At 51.0% G+C, this 23,947-nt stretch overlaps 1 protein-coding gene across 2 annotated transcripts; it reads left to right on the top strand.

Moving 5' to 3' along the window:
- The first annotated feature begins 11,382 nt into the window (after nucleotides 1-11,382).
- Nucleotides 11,383-23,647, top strand: CSRNP1 (cysteine and serine rich nuclear protein 1). 2 transcript variants are annotated; one of them, XM_032649459.1, is made up of 5 exons: nucleotides 11,383-11,569; nucleotides 17,985-18,236; nucleotides 20,303-20,562; nucleotides 21,074-21,388; nucleotides 21,484-23,647. In XM_032649459.1, exons 2-5 carry the CDS (start codon nucleotides 18,023-18,025, stop codon nucleotides 22,462-22,464), a joined length of 1,770 nt encoding a protein of 589 aa, XP_032505350.1. In that variant the 5' UTR covers nucleotides 11,383-11,569; nucleotides 17,985-18,022; the 3' UTR covers nucleotides 22,465-23,647. The 2 variants fall into 2 exon arrangements, with proteins under 2 accessions (XP_032505350.1, XP_032505351.1); XM_032649460.1 differs by lacking the exon at nucleotides 11,383-11,569 and adding an exon at nucleotides 16,099-17,125.
- Nucleotides 23,648-23,947: the final 300 nt, after the last annotated feature.

Raw genomic sequence — 23,947 nt, 5'->3', positions numbered from 1 at the left:
TGAAACCAATATACTGATCTAAAAGGAGTGTTTATCCACTTTTGGGAGGCGGAGGGGTGGGAGAGAAGTGGAGAACAACCTGGCGTTAGGATCAGAATTTTAAATGAACATACCCTTTGACCTAACAGTTGCGCGTACAGTAGCTCTATCACCTACTAACTAACCTTGGAAATCATACAGTATCACTTGCACATTTTGTTCATGATAGGTCACTAAGGCTGGCCCATATTCAAGGGGAGAGGAATTAGATTCCGTCTTTTGATAAGTATGAAAGAATTTGCAGCCATGTTTTTAAACCATCACAGCTGTTATTATTGTGGCCCTTAGTATACTCTAGCTTCTAGTAAGTGAATTATCTCACTTCTTACCTATCAGCTCCACGTGGGAGAGCAAGGATTCATTTGATTCTTAAGATCTCAGCCCCTCATCGCTTCCCAGTGAACCTAGGGCCCTGTTCACTGCAGAGCTCCATAGATGGTATAGAAATGAATTTCCTCTTGCAGGAGCTGGCCTTGGATATGGTGCTCCACTTCCACTGGATGACATCCCTGTTGGCCCCATAGAAACCATCATTGACACATGTGAGAATTGTGAGTGTAAGGGGATATGAGTGGGGCATGGCAGGGTCTGCTACACAGACAAGCAATTTTGTTCACATACATTTCATAAATGTGGGATCAGTGATCATTTCCACAGAAATCCCATTACCTTTGTAATCATCATCATGGTCTTGTAGGCACATCTGTACCACGAGAAGTGAGTTGGCCAGTTCAGCTCAGTTCATACTAAAGAGAATGCCATGGAGTCTAGTTTAGCTTGCTAAGAGATTTTTCACACCATTTACATGTGATTGTTTACATGTGTTATATTTCCATTTTATTGTTACTATTATATGGTAGTATGGCCCCAAATCATAAAGATGGATCAGTAGTTCAAAAGAGGTTCATTGGGCTTCCCTGGTGGCACAGATGGTTGGGAGTCCGCCTGCCGATGCAGGGGACGCGGGTTTGTGCTCCGGTCCGGGGGGATCCCACATGCCGCAGAGCGGCTGGGCCCGTGAGCCATGGCTGCTGAGCCTGTGCGTCCGGAGCCCGTGCTCCGCAACGGGAGAGGCCACGGCAGTGAGAGGCCTGCGTACCGCAAAAAAAAAAAAGAGGTTCATTAAAGTATAAAAATAATATTGAATATAGCAAAAAAATACTGCAATATAAAATATGATCATATATACCAGAGTAAATGAGTGTGTAGAATGAGATAATTTTACACAAGGAGAAAAAGAAGTGTGACTCAGAAAGACAGATATGGGAATGATATCTGAAACTGGGATTCTGTTAGCTGGTAATCATTTTGCCCTGGAGGCATCATCTCTTATGAAACTCTGTCAAACAGTGGCAGGAAGCCCACTGAGACTTTTGCATCCTCTTCACATCAGATCCCGTAAGCTAGTTAGAAAACCAATCAAGTCCTTCCATAATATGGGTAAAATAATACCGTCCAGTGTGTTCAAGATACATTTTGTCACTAAAGACAGAGAAAAGATCAAAACCAGAGAGGCATCATTAAAGGTGTCCAACTTACAGTGAAAACCTACACACTTCAAACTATGACATGTAAATTAAGTCATAAACTACTGAGGAAAAGCAGAGCAAGCTCCTGGCAAGATTACTTGACCAAACAAGACTTATTTTTTAATTAAATGAGTCTTTTTATTTACTTGACTTTTTAATATTTTCATTCTTTTTTTTAAAATGGTGACTCCTTTTCTTATTGATAAATTTATTTATTTATTTTTAGCTGTGTTGGGTCTTCATTGCTGCGCACGGGCGTTCTCTAGTTGTGGCCAGTGGGGGCTACTCTTTGTTGTGGTGCATGGGCTTCTCATTGTGGTGGCTTCTCTTGTTGCGGAGCACAGGCTATAGGCATGCAGGCTTCAGTGGTTGTGGCACGTGGGATCAGTAGTTGTGGCTTGCGGGCTCTGGAGCTCAGGATCAGTAGTTGTGGCACATGGGCTTAGCTGCTCTGCAGCATGTGGGATCTTCCTGGACCAGGGATCGAACTCGTATCCCCTGCATTGGCAGGCGGATTCTTAACCACTGCACCACCAGGGAAGTCCCCAAACAATACTTTTGGATGTCACATGATATAAATGGCACATAGTGTGAAAGAGCAATGGCTGTCCTAAGTGAGTACTAGCAGACAGTTGGCTTTGTTGTTGAATACCTTGTTCATTGTTGATCCAGAAATTTATTCCGTCCCTTCTTTCCTGATTTTGATCCATACACCAAGGTCTCCAATCTCAGGCAATTAATTACAAGTGGTCTAAATCAATCATGACCAGCCCATTTCCCACTTTCCCAGTCTCCTTTGCTGCTACATGAGACCCAGTTCCGGCCTATTAAATACGATGAAAAGTCTGCTGAGGGTACTTCTATCTATGAAAATTTTTGGTTTTGTTTTGTTTTGTTTTGTTTTCAGAAAATGGGTATACGTGCTGGTACCCCCCCCTTCCCTCTTATTCCTGACTTAACTATGGTCATGATGCCTGGACCTGGGCAGCCATCTTGCACCTATGAAGCAACCAGCACAAGGTAAAGGCTGAGAGAATTCTAGAGACACCAGCACTGACACTATTGAATGTCAGTGGCTGCCACCTTCCAGCCTTCCCATTACAGTACACAAGTAAACTGTAGTGAATTCTCTATTATTGGTAATTGAAAGCATTCCTAATGGGTGTACCACTGATGTGTCAGCTTGCCACATATTTTCCAAAAACACAGGAAGGAAATGTACCTGCTGACTTTTTGTTCTATGTATCACTGAATTCCTTTGCAAGATTAGATGAATGAGCTTCTGGTTTCCAGTTGGGTTCAGCCATGGGGAGATCCAGCAGGGACAGGAGAGGGAAGCGAATGAGATCAGGTATTCAGTTCTTTGGTTTCCTGCCTGTGAGTCTCCATGGGTTGGATATATTCTCCAGTGGGGGGGCCACTGGTCCTCCCAAGGCAGCCAGCCCACTCAGTTCTCTCCCTTCTAGTGACCTCTCCCTTCCCCCCACATTTTCCCTTCAGGTCTATCGGTGGTAACAGCTCTGCTGCTGCTCGTCCAGGTTATTGCACCATTCCTTGGGGTGCTCCTACACCTACATGTTTGTAAGTAGTACCATTGTAAATAAGCTTTCCTAAAGTGATCCTGTTTTGAGAGTGCCATTATCTGATGGTACACTGACTGTCAGATTTAAAAGAAAACACACACACACACACACACACACACAACTTGCATCTGAACACCAACCACACACCACTGTATTCACAAAGACCAGCTGTCAGGCAACAATCTGGCTCCTGATCTCGATATGTGTAGAAACAAATAGCAAGAAGAGTCAATGCCCTCTATTCATGCCTCTCCGACTATGCCTTTTCAGAATACTGTGTGGAGAAATGGACAGCAAGTAAAAGACACTGTTGAACAAAGTATGCTGGCTGTTGAGGGAAAGATATTCACATGAGGTTTTGAAATAAGAGATGAGATACAGCGTCCCTTTGTGGTACCGATAGCTCTTTGCCACAGGTGGCTCGCTAACTCAAGAAGCATCTCAGTGGCACGTTCAGTATCTTGGTTACCCTGAACCTTTGGGTTCAGGGCGAGACTATCACTATTTTTCATGTTGAGGATATCAAGAATTTTGTTTTGTTTTGGTTTTTGTTTGTTTGATTCTAAGGATATCAAGAATTTGAAGACAGAACTGTGGTGCCAAGGCTCAGCCTTTGAGAATATGACTCTTTCCCTACATTTGAAGGTTTTCTTCTCTTGGCAGAGAAATAAATCAATATAAAGGCAACCACTAGAAAAATTAAAAACAGACTATAAAACTTCAAATCATCAGACAAAAATACAAACACATGTGAGCACACACACATACATATCAAAGAAAACAAAAAAAATGCATGTAAAACATAGAAAACAGAGGAAGCATTAAAATGGAAAACACAGCAGAAGATAAGATGACAGAAGTAAGCATAATACATGTTATATCAAGAAATGTAAATAGAATAAACCCATATTATAACAGAAAAAAAGATTATGAGATCATAAAACAATGTTCTATTGTATGTTGTATAGAAGAGATGCATCTTTACCAGAATCACTCAGAGAAGTTAAAAATAAAATATAAACCAAGGTATACAAGAAAATACTGAGCTGAGGCTGCAATGTTACTATCAGTCAAGGTCAAATTCAAAATAAAAATGCTAAATGAGAGAAAAGGAAGTTAAACAGGAAAGACAGCAGTATCCACGTTAAGAATCTAGTTTTTTGAAATCTCTAGCATAGCTTCAAAACCAAGAATAAGATATGAGAGTTGAGAATAACAGTATACATACAGAAAATGCAAAGAGAAATTGGATGAGACATGAGTACATTTTAACTGACCTCATGGGCTTATGACCTAGTAAGAAACAAAAGATAAGGAGGAATGTGGGGAATGCAAATAGTAATTAGTAATTAAATATGATAGAACGTGAGGTGCAAAAATCTCAAATAAAATACTAGCACATATAAATCAACAATACCTTCAAAGAATCATTCATCATATCCAAGTAAGTTCATTCTAGTAATGCAGGTGGCCCAACATTAGGGAATTTGTAATAAAACTGACCATATTAATAGATCAGAGAAGAACTATGTAACATCTCAATACATGCCAAAAAGACATTTGAAAAATATCCCACATCAATTCCCACTTAAAACAAACAAAACCATAACAGAATAGCTAAATTATGCATAGACGATATGACTGAAAAATGCACAACAGACAATAAGAGAATTCAAAATGATGGCAGTTTACAAAGCTTAAGTAGCCTTCCTCTACATAAAAAACTCAGTAGCCTTCCTCTACATAAAAAAATACAATTTACCAGAATATATAATAGCAATTGCACTTATAATAGCAATCAAAAAGATAAAGTATTCAGAACAATACTTAAAAGACATATAAGGGCCTTTATGAATATTAAAATTATACAGGGAACATTCTATACTGACCTTTTGAATAGAAAGACCCAATATTATAAAAACATCAATGCTCACTTAATGTATCAATTCAATGTGATTCTAACTAAAACACAGGATTTTAAGGTGGGGAGCTTGTCAAAAAATGATATGAGGGCTTCCCTGGTGGCGCAGTGGTTGAGAGTCCGCCTGCCGATGCAGGGGACACGGGTTCGTGCCCCGTTCCGGGAAGATCCCACATGCCGCGGAGCGGCTGCGCCCGTGCGCCATGGCCGCTGAGCCTGCGCGTCCGGAGCCTGTGCTCCGCAACGGGAGAGGCCACGGCAGTGAGAGGCCCGCGTACGCAAAAAAAAAAAAAAAAAAAAAATGATATGAAACTCAAATGGGGAATTAAATAAGGGGCCGGGAAAGCCCTGTAAAAGAAAAGTAACACGATGCGGCTACACCTATCAGATGACAAAACACATTATGAAATTGTAATTTGTAAAGAAATTTGGTACCCAAAGATGAAATAGACAACCCAGTGGACCAGAGTAGAGAACTAGAAACAGACTCCAGAACACATGAGAATTCAATTTCTGTTTAAGGTGACATTTGAATTAAAAGAAAAAGGTGGTAGGAAAATAAATCATTTGGGGGAAAAAATAAAATGGAAACCCTATACCATACCTTAAGTCAAAATAAATTCCAAATGGATAAAGGATTTATATATTTAAAAATAAGACCGTAAAGGGCTTCCCTGGTGGCGCAGTGGTTGGGAGTCCCCCTGCCAATACAGAGGACACAGCTTCGAGCCCTGGTCCAGGAAGATCCCACATGCTGTGGAGCAACCAAGCCCATGCGCCACAACTACTGAAGTCCATGGGCCTAGAGCTCGTGCTCCGCAGCAAGAGAAGGCACCGCAATGAGAAGCCTACGCACTGCAACGAAGAGTAGCCCCTGCTCGCTGAAACTAGAGAAAGCCCGTACGCAGCAACGAAGACCCAACGCATCCTGATAGGGAATGCAACACACAAACACCAGGATCCCTAAGGTAAATATTTAAGAAATTTGGCTACATAAAAATTTAAAACTTCTGTATGATAGAACATACTATCAACCTGGGTAAAAAGCAAACCAGGATTAAGTGCCACATGTGTGACAGACAGAAGGGCTCATCCCCCTAATCCTCAAAGACCTAAAACAACACAAGATAAGTAAAGAATATAAACCCGTGGTTTAGAGGGAAACACAAACGGCTTATAAGAGCCTCAATTTCACTCATAATTAGAGCAATGCAATTAAAACAGTAAGATCTCTTCTTGGTTTCTCCTATCAGATTGGCAGAGATCAATAAGTTTGATAACACTCAGTGCCAGGGAGGGTGTTGGGAAACAGGCACGCTCAAATACTACTGGTTGAGAGTAAAATTGGTGCAACTCTGGGGAGGGCGATTTGGCAATATCAGTCAAAATCCTTTGACCCAGAACTCAACTGCTCAGATTTTCAATCCACAGATCTACACTAAAAAGTCTTCCAGTTTAGATGAACAAGAATGTTCAGGAAATGTGCTTGAAGACGTTCCCCTCTCCTGGTTTTCGCTTTCCACAGCCTTAGCTCAGTGGGTCCCAATCTTTGATGTGCATCAGAATCAGTGGAGGGCTGGTTAGAATGCAGGTTGCTGGGGATGCTGCCAGAGTTTCTGATTAGTGGGTCTGGGGAGGACCCAATAATCTTCATTTCTAACAAGTTCTCGGGTGATGTTGATGCTGCTGGCCTGGGAGCCACACCTTTAGCCTGTTTGAGGGACTAGGGTACGTGGAGGGATGGGGGCTTGGAGAGATGAGTTCCTTTGCGGGAAAGGAGGAGGAGGCAAGGTGGAGAGGAACAGGATGCTCCCCAGGACTGGGCAGAGGAGGAGGTGGTAGGCTGAGGTTATCCCCAGAGGGATGTTTGAGCCTCCTAAAGAGACAGGACTTAGTCCCCATTCCCAGTCTCACTAAAGACTCCTTCCTTCCCTTCCCACAACCAAGGTTGGCTCAGAAACAGCAGAGCCCACCTACTCTCTGTGAATCCATAGGCGTGGATAGGGGCATGCTACCCATGAGCAGAAAACATGGACTGAAGATCAGAGAGCCAGGCCATCTGGGACAGAGAAGGCATCCCCACTCCTCAGACAAACTTTGGAGGCAGCATATGGGAGAGGGTCCCTGCTGACTGAGGTTGAAGTTCTCCTTGGGACTTAGCTACTTTGATTTGACTTTGAAAAATAATATTTTTTCAGCCAGGGTGCTGGGAAAACTGGCTATTCACATGCAAAAGAATGAAGCTTGACTCTGACCTTATACCATATACAAAAATTAACTCAAAATTGATCAAAGACATAAATGTAAGAGCTAAAACTATAAAACCCTTAGATGCAAAAACCATGAACCTCCTTGCACCTAAGAATCATGGTGGAATAAAACTCTTACAGTAATTTAGATGGAGAGAAACCTAAAGAGCTGAACCTGACCTGTGAGCCCCAGGTATCCCTCACTGGTCAGGAGGTAGACTTACTGGTGGACAGCTGAGATCAACCGCATCCCTTTCACAGTTATGGCACTATGATTGTCATCCCCTCCTCCCCTCCTTTTATCAAGGTTAGACTTACATACAGTGACATAAACAAATCTTAAGAGTAGACCTTGAATTTTTACGTATGTATATGCTTGTCCAAGCATTGTCCAGAATAAGATATAGAACATCTCCAGTACCCCAGAAGGCTCATCACCCTTCCTAGTCAATACTCACAAAGGTAATATTATCTGTCACTGTGCTTTAGTTCTGCCTATTTTTAAACTTCATATAAATAAATGGAATCATAGTTATTCCTCTTTCGTGCTTGGTTTCTTTTACTCAACATAATGTTTTAAAGATTCATCCTTGTCGTTATATGAGGCAATTGTTCTTTTTCATTGCTGTGTAATATTTCATTGTATGATAAATCGTAGTTGTTTTCAGTCACCTATTGGACATTTGCGTTGTTTCTAGTTTCAGGCTGTTATGAATAAAGCTGCCATAACATTCTTGTAAGTGTCTTTCGTGGACATAAGCACCTTTTTTTCTCTTGGGAATATACAGAGCAGTAGAATTATAAGATCATAGAGTCTGGCCTTAGTAGGTACTGCCAAATTATTTTCCAAACTGTATCAGTTTACCCTCCCAACAGCAATGTATGATAAATCTGATGAATTCTCAATCCTGCTGCATTTAGTACTTAAAAAAAAGTCCTTTTAATTTTAATCTTTTGGATGGAAATGCATCATTAATTTTTAATTTAAAAAATCTATTTAAAACTAGTAGTAATTTTTTATTTACCTAAAATTGGGTGGTCCATGGATGCTGAATGTTTGAGAAACTTGTGGGACTCTCCAAAGTATTCAAAAATTCCCTGAGGGTGTGTGGGTGTGTTTTTGCCTATGTATGTGCCATAGTCACAGATGGATGCTGCTCCAGACCCACCCTCCTTGCCTTGGAACAGACCCTTCATTTCCCTACCAACAGGAAGAGCTTACTTGTGATCCCAGAGGAAGATGTTTCTCATCACCAGCAACATCTGGGGAACATCTGGTGAGCCCATCCCAGGACAGGGAGATGCTTTTCTAGAGAAAACACATCACTTATTTGATTCTTTTTATTCTCCTATGTTTTCCCTTATTTTCTCCTTCTTTTCCTGCCTCCCAAACCCTGTCAACCATTGGCCTCCCTGCTCTAAGCCCCCTCTCCAGCCCTTGCCAACTCCCTGCTCTGGTCTCTGTCCTGTCTGGTTTCCCTCATACACAGCCCAGCAGGATGCAAACTGAGACAGCCTGAGAGACCCTCATTAACTAGTGCTCAACTCTACCCAGTTCCCTGATCAGCAGGCAGCATCTTCTAGAAACTAGCTCAAGGAATGTTGAAGGTAGTGGAGTTCTCTGGTCTAATGCCCCCATCTCACAAATTGGAAGACTTGAGAGACAGAGACAGAGAGAGACTCACACACACACACACACACACAGAGAGAAAACTAGAACTCCACTGTAGGTCACAGAGACCTCCCTGTCTCCTGAGGACCTACCTAGAGGATTAGAGGCAGGAAGGAGGAGGCAGTGGAAGAAGTGATTCCTTGGGACCAGCAAGGTCTATCACCCAGAAGCCACAGGAGACAGTGCAGCTGAGTATTTGAGGGGGGTGGGAGTGGGTGGGTAGCCACCCGCCTCATAGCCCTAAGGGCTGAGTCATCTCTAGCAAAGGACACAGCTTTGTAGCCTTTCAACTCCCTCCAGAGATGTCTCAGCCACACCCAGGGCTTCAAGGTACCGGCTGTCTGCTGATGACCCTTCCATCCCCACTTCCAGCCCTGCCCTCTCCTTGAGCCCCAGCTCCCTGTACACGTTTACTGCATAGACAATTTATTCAATATGTTCTTAATGAGCACGAAGGATAGTCAGACATGGTCCCTGCCCTCCCAGGGCTCACAGACAACTCACATGGAAATACACAAGGAAACCATACAACTAAGTGGGTGCAAGGCAGGTGCAGGCTGGGGAGTAGCATCTTTGGAAGTTTAAATCAGGATGAGCAGGACACACCCCAAGAACTGACTGCTGGCAATCAGAGCTGGAGTGCAGTTATCAAGGGCGTGGGGTGGAAGTGCAGAGGTTAGGGTGGAAGAAACTTATGGAGGTACAGAACAGAATACCTCGTGTGTAAATTAAAACTAGGTTGTAGCAATGTTACAAGCACAATGTGCAAGTAAAAAGACGTGCACACATTAAAGACAAAATGGAGGAGCAGGGAAGTGAGTGGGGCGTGGGAGTTTGAAGAAAGAGGTGAGGTTGCAAAGGTGGGCAAGGACCTGATTATTCTGGCTTTGTAGGCCCCACAGAGTTGAGACTTCATCCTGAGGGCACTGGTAAGTCACTGAAAGGTTGGCTCCAGCTGTCCAGACACCTCCCCCCTGCAGGCCCCCCAGGTACACACATTCAAAGCATCCAGCAGGAACAGGGGCTGTAGCTTCCCCCAACCTGCATTCCTCCTAGGGTTCTTCCTTAGAAAGGTAAAGGGCAGGCAGACCCCTCCTGGCCCCCTCCACATACACACCTGTGGCTAGAGAGGCCCTTACCATCATCTCTACCCCAGATGCCATCCAGGCAGGACAGGTCACCCCCACCCGCCACCTGGAGTGAGGTAGAAGGGAATCCTGAGGGCTGGGCTAGTCACACACAGCGTTCTTCTAGGACAGTCAAAGAACCCAGAATGCAGCGGGAGCCAGACTGGGAGGGGGGAGGGTCAGGCTCCCACGAAGGCTCCCTGGAGGAGGCAGTGCAAGCTGAGACCTTAAAGGCGGTGGGATTCTGGTAAGCAGCGAGAGGGCAAGAAGGCGTTCCAGGCGAGAGGGACACCTGCAGGAAAGGTGTGAAGGTAGAAACGCTCAGGGCACGCGTGGTGGGTAGGATCTGACCAGCGCTTGGGAAGAGGGGTGGAGGGTGGGTTCCTGGGTCAGAACTCGCTGCCGGGGCATGCACACACTTTCCCCGGCGCAGTAATACTGGGAGAGTTGGCCCCTACCCAGGAAAGGCCTTGGCGGGAGCAGAGCGGGCAGTGGGCCATTTTAAGTGGCCAGGGTTTGGCTGAGAAGAAACCAGCCTTTTTTTTTTCTTCTTTTTAAAGAGAGGGATCGGGTGGCGGTGGGGATGGGGATAAGCTGGTTATAGGAACCCCTAGCTCAGGGCTTCTGCAGAGTCTCTGGCCCATGCAGAGGTGAAGGTCGGGACCAAGGATGACCTTGTCCCCCAACCCCCTATCTCTACTCCCATCCCCCACCCGTTTCATCCCCAGAGTATACTTTCCAGGCGATCTGGGGGTGGGGGGTAGGAAGGGGGCAGAGGAGGGAACGTTTGATGGGATTATAGTAAACTGCCTCGGGCTCGGTGGCGGTTAGGGCGTGTAGGAGGCCTGGGCTCTGCCACCGCCGGGTGGCCTGACGGACGCTCCGCGCTGCTCCGGGCCTCAGTGTACCGATCTGTAAACGGGGGCCGCGAGCAGAGGTGGGGATCTTCCCGACCTGCTCGGCCTGCCGGGAGTGTCAGAGACTCCCGGAACGCACGCGGGAGAGGGCCCGGGGTAGGGCGGCGAAGGGGCGCGGGAGAGGCTGGGGGCCGAGAGCGCCCGCGGCGCTGGCGCGGGGTCAGAGTCCACAGGGAGGCCCGCAGCCGCTAAGTTGGCTCGGGCCGGGAGGTGCGGTGCCTCCGGGGCAGGGGTGGGGGCGGTGCCACGGGGCGGGGCTGGGCGGGGCGGCGGGCGGGAGGCCCGGCGTGCGTCAGCGCCGTGAGCCCCGGAGTTTTCCACTGACGAGGAGGGCGGAGCTGCGGGCGGGGCCGGGCGCAGCCAGTCTCCCGCCGCCGCCGCCGCCGCTGCCGGACGCGCAGAGCGAGGGGCTGCTGGGCCGACGGCTGCCCACCGAGCGAGCGAGCGAGCGAGCGCGGGGTCGCAGCGCAGGGGGCGTTCCCGGCCAGGACGAGGGTCGCGGCGTTGCCCTTGGCGAGCGTCCGGATCGCAGGTGAGCACCGTGGGCTCCGGGCCGGGCGACGGGACCTTGAGGAGGGGGTGTCCCGCACGGGACGCGCTGCTTCCCGGACCCTGCCGTTTGCCCCCCGCCACTTTGAGCGGGTGCCGGGGCGGGGACAGCCCGGCCCCGGACGGCGCGCCACGGCCGGAGTCCGGGTCGGGAGACCGGGAGGCGACAGTCTCAGATTGTCCGCTCCCCTCCCCGCCCCGCCGCCGGGACCCCAAGAGGTCCCGGCGCCCCGAGCGCGGGGCGGGTGGCTGCCCCGTGGTTGCGCGCTGGCGGCGGGCTGGCCACGGGCGCGCGTCCGCGGGTGAGTTCCCTTTTGACCCAGTTGCCTGAGAACTTTTCAGAAGTTCCTCGCATGGCCGGAGCAGGTGACATTTGTCGCCTTCCTCCTCGGGCTCCCCCCGGGGGCGGGTGCCGGGGCTGCGGCGAGTGCCCGGCGTCAGTCAGGGAGGGAGTGGAGGGGTGAGAGTGGAGTGAGGCTCCGTGAGTCACGGACCCCGGGAGGGAGGGAGGAGGAGGGATTGTGTCGTACGCTCACCTGTTTGTCAGTCACCGTCACACGCAGAGGCCACCGCTGTGAGTCATGGGCGCAGCTACACCGGTCACCCGCGGGCACACGTAGGCTTCCCCCACGCACGGCTCCCTCCCCAGCACGTACTTCCTACAGGTCCTCAGTTTCCCCTCCCGGGGGCCCTTACACGGGCACGGCACTGTTGAGATGCCCACACTACAGCAGCCGTCACACACTTAGTCACTCCTGCTCCTTGGCACAGTCACACACAGCCCACACTCCTGACACAAGGGGGTCCCTCCCGGGCTCCACTGCCCACTCGACACCTCCACTCAGATGTCTCACAGTCCTCTAGAGCGGAACTCATAGCTTACCCCCAAATCCTCATCATCACTGCCTTCTTTGGTCCCCACCTCCAGAGGTCACCGGGTTCCCTTTCCCTTTCTCCTAAGCCTTTGGCTTGTCATCTCTCACCTAGCTCTGGCAGCTTGGTCCAACCGGTCACACCCCCTTCTGTCCCTTGCTGAGCCATCTTTTTAAAATGCAAATCTGGTATTGTCACTCCCTACTTCAACCCTTCTGTGGCTTCCTGTGCCCTCAGGCTAAAGCCTGCCCTGTCTGCCCTGGCTCCCTGGCTCCTGAAGCCCCCTCCCAGGCCGTCCCTTCCCCCTCACCTCTCTGCCTCTTCCTCTTCAAGTCCCTCCCGCTTCCTGTGCTCCCCTCTCTCTCTGGAGCTTTTCCTACATCCCATCCTTTACTCCAAGAGATCTGTCTTCACCCCCAGCTGTACCCCTCCCACCCTCCATCCTACCACTCAGCACGGTTTGTAACTCATTATACTCCTCCCCGCTAAACTCAAAACTTCAAGGGGGCAGCACTGGTCTGTGTCTTGCTCCCTGTATGCCCAGGTGTGTGACAGAGTGCTTGGCATGTCTTAGGTGCTGCATAAATATTTGTTGAAGGAATGAATGAATGAGAGTGAAGGGGGCCTTGCTTAGGTGGAAGAAGCAGTCTCTGTCAGGTGCAGTTTCCTTTCTGCAGGAGCAATTGCCTCATGTAGCCAGCAAACGTTTGGCACCTCCCCAGTGCCAGGCCCTGGAGACCAAGGCTGATGAACTGTCCCCTCTCCCGGGGATCACTTTTGGAGGGATGGGGGGGGAGGGGTGAGCCAAGGCTTCCTGCCTGCCCTCTCTGGGCTGCCTTGGCTGCCTTTCTAGCCAGTCCCCGTGGGGGCCTGAGGTGCTCAGAGGTGCTCTCTCCTTCTGCCAGTAAGTAGTTCCTGAGGATCCGAGGTCATCTGACCCCAGGTACTGGGGGGAGCTGGCCTGGCCTGGCCAAGGCCTGGGGCTCTGAGGTTAAAGGACATTCTTCAAATTCCTGAAGGAGGGTGGAGGCAGCTGAAGGTGCCCCCTTCTCAATACCAGCTCTCACTGGGGGCCAGGGCATTGGGACAGCTGTGGTCGAAGAGGAGTTGGTGTGACTTTTCAGAGGCCTGGGGATTCCTGCCCCCAAACAGCCTTTGTTTGCCTGGTATCCAGGGTGAGGTGGCCTTCCCTTGGCTCACATGGTGTGGCCTGAGTGTGTAGATAGTTGTGGCTAGTAGGGTGGGGAGGTGCCCCTCCTCCTCCTGGGCTGTCAGCTTCTGTGGGTGGTGACGGCAGGGCGGCCTGATTCTCAGGGCCCAGGCAGATCCCGGAAGAAGCCTGGTTCTCTTCGATTCAGGGCCTGTCTCCGGGGCTCCTTGGGGGTGTGGTATTTCTGTCTGAGCAGGCTCCTGGGAATTGCTTTTCCTTCCTCCAGGACCCTCGGAGGGGGCTGTGCTCACCCTGGGAACGGTGCCACGGTCAGGATCTTGATTCCTGGGTAGCTGCTGAGGGCCCCTCCCCCACCCTCTGACTCACTGTCTGACACTTTTCTTGGACTCTTTCACTATCTTTCATTCCTTTTCTGACTTGGCCTCTCCTGTCTCTGGCTGAGTCTTTTTGTGTCATCTGCCTCTGCCTCTCTCAGCCTCTGGATCCCTAGGTCGGGTGGCGGAGCACAAGAGCCAGGGGCTCTTCCTCCTCCCCAGTGTCAGGGAGGAGATGATTTCCCATTTCCAGGTCTGCAGATTTTGCTGGGTGCTCATCATTAGAACCTGCACCACGGGCTGTAGCTTTCCTGTGTCCCCGTTTCCCTGTCTGCAGCCTTGGAGTTTATAACCCCCTCACCTTAAGCTCCCAGTCTGTAGACATCCCTGAGGCAGAGCCAGGGTGTCTGGCTTGAACCTGCTTCCTTAACACTCCTTCTATTTGTTTACTCTTGGGGAACCTCCTGGGATGCCTGTGTTGGCACCTGCCTGCAGCCTGAGCTTCCTTTTCCTGCTCTCAGAGCTACCTCCTTCTGGGTGCTATTCTTACTCAAACCCTCAGGCACAGGTTGGGGGATGGGCACATCCTCCCCTCCAACTAACTGTGACAGGAGCAGGAGGAGGGCACACTGACCAGTGCACCCCCGTGACCTCATGTGCCTAAATTGTTTCCCTGTGTATACCTGATCTGCAGCGTCAGCTGCCTACCTCTGATGGTCCTCAGGAGGCTTCTCTGTGCCAGACTCTATTCCAGGCACAGGCACAGTGCCGATCAGGCCGAGAGGCCTTCAGCCTGGCATGAGGGAGATGAGCAGTGAGACCATTGCAGGAAGGGCCCGTAAGGGCTGCGATGGGGGAATCCCAGAGCCCACGGGAGCCCAGAGAGGCATGTAGTGGGGAGGAGTGAGGGTTTCAGGGAGGCCTTCTTGGAGATGACTTCTAAAGGGGAGTGAGGCTGGGTTCCAGCTTGTGCAAAGGCCAGGAGGTGAGCAGATCATGGCCATTTGGGCAACTGCAAGTTCAGCTGGAGCATAAAGTGAGGGGGCTGGGGAGAGTCTTGCATGATGAATCTGGAGGGGAGGCAGCAGCCAGGCCTTTATCAGCCTCTTTGTGGACTTGGGGAATTGTGGACTTGATCCTAAGGGCTCCCATTAGGGAATGATTTTCTGCATGGGGGTGGCAGTAGATAAACACGCGGTTTAATAAGATCACTCTAGCTGTAGGGTAAAGAGTGGCTGCGGGCAGAGGGCAGAAACAGAGGCAGGGGACATGGGTAGTAGCAGTGGAACAGAGACAAAGGGGTAACAGACTTACAGAATTGAAGGTGACATACGTAAGATGCACAAAGTATATGAATCTTATGTGTACAGTGAGATGTTTTAGACACTCATGGAACCACCACCCAGATCAACATAGAATATTTCTAGACACCCCTCACCCACGACCCCGCCCCCCCCCCCCCCCCCCGCCCCCGGGAAAATTCCCTCATGACTGTCCCCAGTGCATGCCCTTCCCACTTGCTGGATAACCACGATTCTGAATTGTATCATCACTGATTGGGTTTGCCTTTTCTTGAACTTCATTCACATGTAATCTTGTGTCTGGCTTCCGTCACTCAACATGATATCAGTGAGATCCATCTGTATTGTGTGTATCCAGGAGCTCTTTCTTTCTCAGTGTAGAATGACACATTCACCAAGCATTTACCGCTGTTCTAAGAACCTGACATGTAATGATTCACATAAACTTCCCATCCCTGTGAGGTTGTAAGACAAAGAATTGAAGACACAGAGAAGTTAAGGAACTTGCCCAGGGTCACCCAGCCAACTGATAGCCAAGACAGGGTTCGAATGTAAGCAGTCTGGTTCTGGAGCCAAGGTTTTCTTAACACTATGCTGGGTGGCCTCCGTGATACCTACCAAGTCTGTGCCTGGCCTTTTGTGGCTTAAATGAGCTAATGTGTACTTCCAGGACTGGGTGACTGGATGTGGATGGAGGGAGACAGGAAGGAGTTGAGGATGACTGCAGGTTTCTGGCTTGAGTAAGTGGGTGGGTGGCAGTGCTGTTACTAAGATAGGGAACACAGGAAGAGGAACAGATGGCATGGGGGGTGGGGAACAGAGACAAGGGGTTCGATTTGGGGCCTGCAGAATTTTGTTTCTAAGGGATGGCCAGGCAGAGAGACCAAGTGAGCCTTTGGTTCGGGGGAATCTCAGGCTTAGGTGTGTGATTAGGACAGCATTCAGCACCCTGTAGACAGCATCTAGAGTTTGGGAAAGGATGGGGTCTCCCAACGGGATTGTGGTGGGGACAAGATGCGTGGGTTGTGGTTTGTCCTTGTGTGTTTCTGTGTCTGGGTGCCTCTGTGCTCTGTCTGCTTGTGTATATGTGTGTGTATGCCTGCCTCTGGGCCATGAGTTCCCGCATCTCCTGTGAGAGCCTTCAGGTCAGCGGAGAGCTGGGTTGTGTTTGTTTGTGGTTTGACCCTGGGGGGTGGGGGGTGGTGCCAAGCCTGAGAAACTGTTTGCTGAGAAGCCCCCGGAAACACCTGTGCGTCCTCCTTCCCTGGGACCGTTGTTGTTGGAGGGTTGGCAAGTCGGGGAGCTTCTCTTGCTGCTCATGTGCCTGTGGGGAGAGGCTGTCCCTGGGATGAATTTCATCTAGCAAGTTGGTTGACGGCATACTGCCTGGGTCTGGGATCCACAGACTTTGTGGAAGGCTAGGCAAACGGGGATAGGGGTGTTTAGAAAGGACACCTGAGTAGGGGAGATCGCCAGCCTTCTGGTTGGTTTTTCCTGTTCACTCTCATTTCCTGTGATGGCAGTGGGGGAGGGGCTCTCCAGCACTGGGGCCTCTGTATCGTTTCCCCTTCCTCCTAGTGACCTCCTGGGGCCCAGCCCTGAGTGCTCAGGAGGCACAGAGAGACAGGGTAGCTGGGCTCAGCCCTAAGGACCGAGTCCTTTGGGGATTCCCAAGCAGTGGAAGGGGTTGTTATTTGCTGCAGCATTTAAGGGAAGGAGCCCCAAGTGCCCTCCACTCGGTTGAGGCCAGCCAAGCTGTGGGAATCTCTGGTTGCACTCCTTTGGAGGGCTGAGACCCCTAAAGGGGAGACACAGCGAGCAGTGTATCCTGGGGTGCTCCAAGTCACCCAGCTACGGACGGGAGAGTGTCGTCTTGGCCGGTCAGTTTTACTAGAAGAGGGTTGTTTTTTTTTAAGGGGAGAAAATAATTTCCCTAGGAAGTTATTTCAAACAAACAGGGTTAGATATTGGAGTGGAAGGCAAGATGAAGGTGAATTTTGAAGATCAAACAGGAGATGCTAAAGAGACACAAAGCCCAGGTGGCTCTGGCCCCAGTCAGGCCTGGAGGCCGGGGACTTCTCTTGTGGGCGGGGGTTTCTAAGGGAGAGTCCAAGCAGCTCCATCACAGGGAAGTTGGACGTTGGAAATCGGGGCTGGTGTCAAAGCCACGCTGTTCCCTGAGTCCTGGTCAGCCTGGCCCCTAACGAGGGCCCGTTGCTGGGGTGTGCGGGTGGCGTGCCTGTGGGTGTGCTAGGGGCAGGAGGAGGAGGAGGAGGAGCCACTGTACGAGGGCCGTGCAGGCTGTCGGCGTGCGCCCAGCCTCACACACACAAAGGCACACAGATGCAGCTGTGTGAATCACCCAGCCAGTGAGTCAGCCCCAGGATTCCTGCCGGGGAATGAGCGTGGCCAGGCTGAGGTCTGTCGGTCCATCTGTCGGTCTGGCGTGTGCGTGCGTGTAGGTGGGTTACAGGAGGTAGAGGGGAAGGTGCCCGGTGCTGTCCCAGGAGGGCTTTTGGGCAGAGGTGGCGGGAGTCTGTAAGGGCCAGGACGAGGGTTTGGATCTCAGTGCTCCGTCTGGTGCAAAGAAGCCTACTAGAGATGTGGCCCTGGCACGTAGGGCTCCTCGGGGAGGGCCTGGGTTGCCTTGGAGGGTGGGTGGGAGAGGTGATGACCAGGGCTGGGTGCCCACCTCCGCCCTCAGGCCTGCCATCTAGAGCTTTCCCCTTCCTGTTCCAGGCTGTCTGTGCCCAGACCCCAGAGTACCCCTCACCACCATGACTGGGCTGCTGAAGAGGAAGTTTGACCAGCTGGATGAGGACTCCTCCTCACTCTGCTCGTCCTCCTCCTCTTTGTCCTCCTCGGGCCGCCACTCTCCCTCCTGCTCCCCGAGCTCTTCGGCCTCCCTGTCTTGGGACTCGGATGAAGAAGGCCCCTGGGATCAGATGCCCTTGCCTGACCGCAACTTCTGTGGCCCCCGAAGTTTCACCCGTGAGTCCCTTCACCCTGGGAACGCATTACACCCCTCTTTCCTTCCTGAAGATGAAATTGGGGGGCCCTGATGAAGTCGTTCTGGCCTCTGGAGGTCGTGTCCCCATGGCTTTAGCTTCCCTACTTGACTCCCCACCTCATCCACTTCCTATCCTACAGGGGTCACTTGGGAATGCCCCCTGTCCAGAGGCACTTGGGTCCAGCTACATTCACCTTTAACCTTGGGACTCTCCAGCTTATAAGTCATCATGTTCAGGGCAGGGCTCCTCAGTGGCCCTGGGGCCTTCCCGCCCAGCTCTGTCCCTCAGTTCCTGTTTTGTTTCTCCAGCTGGCTCCCTATCCTCTACCAGCTGAACTGCCCGAGTCCCACACCCCACGCTTCTGTGCTGAGGGGCCTGTCAGGCCGGTCCCTCGCCTAGCAAAACGCTGTTTGGCTTTGCCTGAACGCAGTGAAAAGGTTTTTTCCCAGTTATTTTTTCAAGCTTGCCTAAGTCTGATTCCAAACTGACAAAGATGGCCCTAGAGCAGTGTTTCTCAACCGTATTTTTCATTATTGCACCCCAAACCCCAAGGAGCCCACTGAGACATTTTCTTCCTGATCCTCCCCACCATGATGTCTTAATACCACAGATATGTCTATTTATGTACTATATGCATATCTGTACATTATACATGAAAAAGTATAATTTTTACCAGATAGGATCTAACAGTACATTAACTGACTAAACTACTATGGGTTTACTTTGGAAATACAAGGGTGGTTTAATACTATAAAATCTAATCAACATAGTTTACCAAATGACTATGTCAGAGGAGGAAAAATATAAGAGCCGCTGTAGATACTGAAAGAATATTTGATAACATGTAATATTCCTTCCAGATAAGACCCTCTGTATGATAAGAATAAGTAAATTCTACCTTAAATGATAAAAAAAATATATGTCTCAACCTAAAACCTGGCATTACAATTAATGAGGAAATACTGGAAGCAGTCCCACTTAGTCAGGAACAAGATGAGGACACTGTCTGTCACCACTGTTAGTTGACATTGTTCAGGAAGTGCTAGACAATTCAGTTAGCAAAGAGAATGAGAAATATACTGGATTGGGACAGGCGAAATTGCCATGATTTGCAGGTGTTCGACTACATGATAAATTCCAGAATATGTATACAGAAAACCTATTAGAAGGGAATTCCCTCAGGTAGCTGGGTACAAAATTAATATATTAAGTTTAACTATATGAAATTGCTAAGATTTGATTATTTCATGGTAACTTCTTATGGTTCAACCTAATAAAAATCAATAATATATATACCAATATATATATCGAATATGCCAATACATAGCTTACTAATCAACATACTTAATAACTTATAAAGGGTAGACCTTTCTGAGCTTGTTGCAAAATACAGAAGCTATAAAGGAAGAGCTCAATATACTTTTGATTATATAAACCTTAGAAATTATTTCGTAAAAGCCCACAAGCAAAAATAAAGGACTAGCAGAAACTAACACAACATTGTAAAGCAACTATACTCCAATAAAGATGTTAAAAAAAGGACTAAAATATTTGCACAGATAGGTTAGATGATTAATGTCTAATATTGAGTATATATAAAAAGCTCCTACAAATAAATTTTTTAAGAACTATAGAGGGACTTCCCTGGTGGCCCAGTGGTTAAGACTCGGTGCTTCCACTGCAGGGGGCACGGGTTCCATCCCTGGTCAGGAAACTAAGATCCCGCATGCTGCATGGCACTCACCACACCCCCTGCTACAAAAAAAAAAAAAGAACTATAGAAAACTGTGCAGGGGAACTGTAAATGGCTACTAAGGTCGGGAAAGATATTTAATGCTCTCATTTGGACTGGTAAATAACAATGAGCCAGTGTTGACATAGGGTGATGTTGCATTTTACCAGCTCCAGTCTCGGCCAGGCCGGCTCCTAGGCTCAGATCCATTTCTTTTTTGGGGTGTGAGGAGAGAGGGTTCAGCATCACCTCCTGGGGGTTAGGCCCTGCCTCACAGAGAACTAATGCCTGCCCCTCCCCTGCCTGCCTTCCAGCCCTGTCCATCCTGAAGCGGGCCCCCCGGAAGCGCCCAGGCCGGGTAGCCTTCGATGGCATCACTGTCTTCTACTTCCCTCGGTGCCAGGGCTTCACCAGTGTGCCCAGCCGCGGCGGCTGCACCCTGGGTATGGCCTCCCGCCACAGTGCCTACCGCCGCTTCTCCCTGGCCGAGTTTACGCAGGAGCAAGCCCGGGCACGGCAAGAGAAGCTGCGTCTACGCTTGAAGGAGGAGAAGCTGGAGGCGCTGAGATGGAAGGTGGGGAGACCCTCTGCATGGCCCTCGCCCTAGGAGTTGCTCTGAAGTCCTAGCCTTGGGGGGACAGGTGTCAGGGTGGATGCCGATTTGCTTGTTGTGTTTGTGGGAGGCCTGTGGGGCTGTGATTGGCCTGATCAGGGTTTGCTGCCAAATTCTCTGCAGGCAGATGGGTATAGAAGGTCTCCTGTTTGCTGCAGGGCTGGGGACGTGGTGCCTGAATATGCCTGACCTCACTGGGAAGGGGGAGTGGATGGGACAGGGGGGGTCGGTGTATCTGTCTGGGGGAGGGGGTTTGTCCACGAACTGGGGGATAACATGAATACGAAACCTGTTTGCAAACGCCCTAAGGGTGTTTTCTTGGCTGTCCCATTCACTATGGCATCCACAGTGCCCAGCCCAGAGAGAGTAAGCACGTGGCAGGGGGTGATTTATTATTTATCAAGTGACCGATGCTGCCAGAAACTGCATCCGTGTCTGCCTCTCAAGTCCCTCCTCTCTTCTCTGGACACAGCTTTCGGAGGCCGGGATACCCAAGACGGAGGCCAGCCTGCCACTAACAGTGGACACTATAGATGATGCCTCTGTGGAGGAGGATTTGGCAGTGGCCGTGGCAGGTGGCCAGTTGGAGGAAATGACCTTCCTCCAGCCCTACCCAGCCCGGAAGCGGCGGGCTCTGCTGCGGGCCTCGGGCGTGCGGAGGATCGATCGCGAGGAGAAGCGAGAGCTGCAGGCCCTGCGCCAGTCCCGGGAGGACTGTGGCTGTCGCTGTGACAGGGTCTGTGACCCTGAGACCTGCAGCTGTAGCCTGGCGGGCATCAAGTGCCAGGTACGGGAGCCAGGCGGGGCTGGGAAGGCGAGCCTGAGTCAGGGCCTTCTCCGGGCTCTGCTGGATCCTCACCTGCACCTCTGCTTTCTTTGCAGATGGACCACACAGCGTTCCCCTGTGGTTGCTGCAGAGAGGGCTGTGAGAACCCTAAGGGCCGTGTGGAATTTAATCAGGTGCGAGTTCAGACCCATTTCATTCACACGCTCACCCGCCTGCAGCTGGAGCAGGGGGCCGAGAGCCTTGGGGAGCTGGAGGCGCCGGCCCAGGGTGCCACATTCAGCCCCAGTGAGCAGGTCCTGGCCCCCACGTTCCCACTGTCCAAGCCCCCCATGAGCAGCGAGCTGGGAGACAACAGCTGCAGCAGCGACATGACCGATTCGTCCACAGCATCGAGCAGCAGCGAGGCACCCAGTGGCTCTGCCCACCCGGCCCTGCCTGGCCCCGGCTTCCAGCCCGGAGTGGACGATGACAGCCTGGCTCGGATCCTGAGCTTCAGTGACTCTGACCTGGGTGGAGAGGGGGAGGAGGAGGAGGAAGGGGGTGTGGGCAGCCTGGACAACCTCAGCTGCTTCCACCCAGCTGACATCTTTGGTACCGGTGACCCCACTGGCCTGGCCAGCTGGACCCACAGCTATTCCAGCTCCAGCCTCGCGTCAGGCATCCTGGATGAAAACGCCAACCTGGATGCCAGCTGCCTCCTCAATAGTGGCCTTGAAAGCTTGGGGGAAGGCAGCCTCCCCGGCCCCCTGGTGCCAGCCATCACGGATGCCGGCCAGAGCAGCTCAGTGGACCTGAGCTTGTCCTCCTGTGACTCCTTCAAGCTGCTCCAGGCCCTGCCAGACTATAGTCTGGGGCCCCACTACACCTCCCAAAAGGTGTCTGATAGCCTGGACAACCTCGAGGCGGCCCACTTCGCCCTGCCTGCCTTTTCTCCCCCTGGGGACGCCAGCACATGCTTCCTGGAGTCCATCATGGGCTTGTCTGAGCCAGCCGCCGAGGCCCTGGCTCCCTTCATGGACGGCCAGTTGTTTGAGGACACTGCCCCAGCGTCGCTGGTGGAGCCTGTGTCTGTGTGAGGGTTAGGGTGCCTTTTCCCGGCCCCAAGAGCCCTGTTGCTGCTTCGTTGTAATTGGGGGCTCCCTGAGGTCTGCCTGTATGTAACCGTCTCCCGTTGGCTGGCTCCCATGTGGGCACTCCTAATTTTCATGCAACACTCTGGATTTATTTATTTATTTTTGTAACCTTCTGTGCTGAAGCGGGACGGGGTGGGGGGGGCACTTCCCCTTTCAGCCGCCTGGTCCCCCGTATGCCCACACCCTCTCTTCCACTTCCATGGCCGTGCCAGGAGCAGGAAGAAATGTGGCTCCCCTGGAGCTTTGCAGACTCTTTTTTGGTCTTGTATGATGTTCCTAAGCCCAAAGACAGCCACACGGGGCTGAAATCAGCCACTTCTTAAGGCTTCTTCTGCCACCCTGAGCCCTAGACTCATGGGTGGCTGAATTCTCTGGACTGTGAAGACTATAATTTATTTCCATAATTTATTTGGAGACTAGGTGGCTGGCAGGCAATGCTAGGGTTGGGGTGGGGCACAGACCCCTGCGAGTCTCTTTGCCTTTTAGTCCTGCAGCCCTGCCCTTGCCGGGGCTTTGGTGTAGACCAGGCATGGATTTGAGCCCTCTGTCTAATGTGGCAGCTGCCCTGCTTTGGCTGGCTGAGCAAGCCGGGGCTGGCCTGGGACAGCATCTGGGCAGGGGGAGGGGCTGGGCTGACCAACCGTGACCAAAACCCTCTTCTGCCCCACACAGCCCCCTCTCCTTCCTGTCCTCTGCCCCATCTTCCCCCTCCCCAAAGGCTGCAGCTTTTATTCCAAGCCCATCAATGTAGGAGGGGGAAGCAGGAGGCCCAGAGAGGGCAAGGGGCTGCCCCAGGGCCTGTAGCACGCCCCTGACCACTCAGGGCTTTCCAGGCACGCACTCCAGCCTGGTCCACCTGCCTGTACCCTAAGGCCAGTTGGCCAGGGGCAAGGGGTGGCTCCTTATGGCTTTCATGCCCTTTGTTTGCAGATGTTGAATTTCGCATCATAGTTTCTATATTGTCCCTGAGTATTAGAACTGTAATTTATTCATTTTTCTGTGTCTGTGCCAAGAAGCCCAGGCTCTGGGCCTGCCCTCTTGCCTAGGAGGCCTTGCCAGCCTGCGAGCTTGTGGGAACACCTTGTACCTGAGCTTACAGGTACCAATAAAGAGGCTCTATTTTTCAGTGTGGTCTGTTTGTGGATCTGGGAGCACATTTGTGGGACCAGGAGCACAAGTACACCCTCAGGTGGCAGTGAGGAGGGAGGAGGAGGGGGAGGCAGGCCCTGCTGGGCAGTATGGACATTGAGGCTGTGTTGGGGATAGAAGTGGGGGACACTGGCCCTCTCCATGCCAGCCAGTCAACTCAGAGACAGGAAGCCAGTGAGAAGAGGCTGGCCGGGCCGATGGAGCAGTTTTCCCCTTGGATGAAGCCATCTCCAGTGGTCACCTGGATGGTGGTGGGGAGCAGCAGGGCAGTCTTCTG

Source organism: Phocoena sinus, chromosome 11 (assembly GCF_008692025.1).
Source record: "Phocoena sinus isolate mPhoSin1 chromosome 11, mPhoSin1.pri, whole genome shotgun sequence".
Classification (NCBI taxonomy): domain Eukaryota; kingdom Metazoa; phylum Chordata; class Mammalia; order Artiodactyla; family Phocoenidae; genus Phocoena; species Phocoena sinus.
The sequence above is the reverse complement of the archived record's forward strand: the minus strand, read 5'-3'. Positions and strand labels throughout refer to the sequence as shown.

Excerpts from the sequence above, each read along its gene's own strand:
- CSRNP1 (XM_032649459.1), top strand. The coding sequence starts at position 18,023 with ATGACTGGGCTGCTGAAGAGGAAGTTTGACCAGCTGGATGAGGACTCC. Across the intron at positions 18,237-20,302 it reads TGGCCCCCGAAGTTTCACCC|CCCTGTCCATCCTGAAGCGG; the intron begins GTGAGTCCCTTC and ends CCTGCCTTCCAG. Across the intron at positions 20,563-21,073 it reads TGGAGGCGCTGAGATGGAAG|CTTTCGGAGGCCGGGATACC; the intron begins GTGGGGAGACCC and ends CTCTGGACACAG.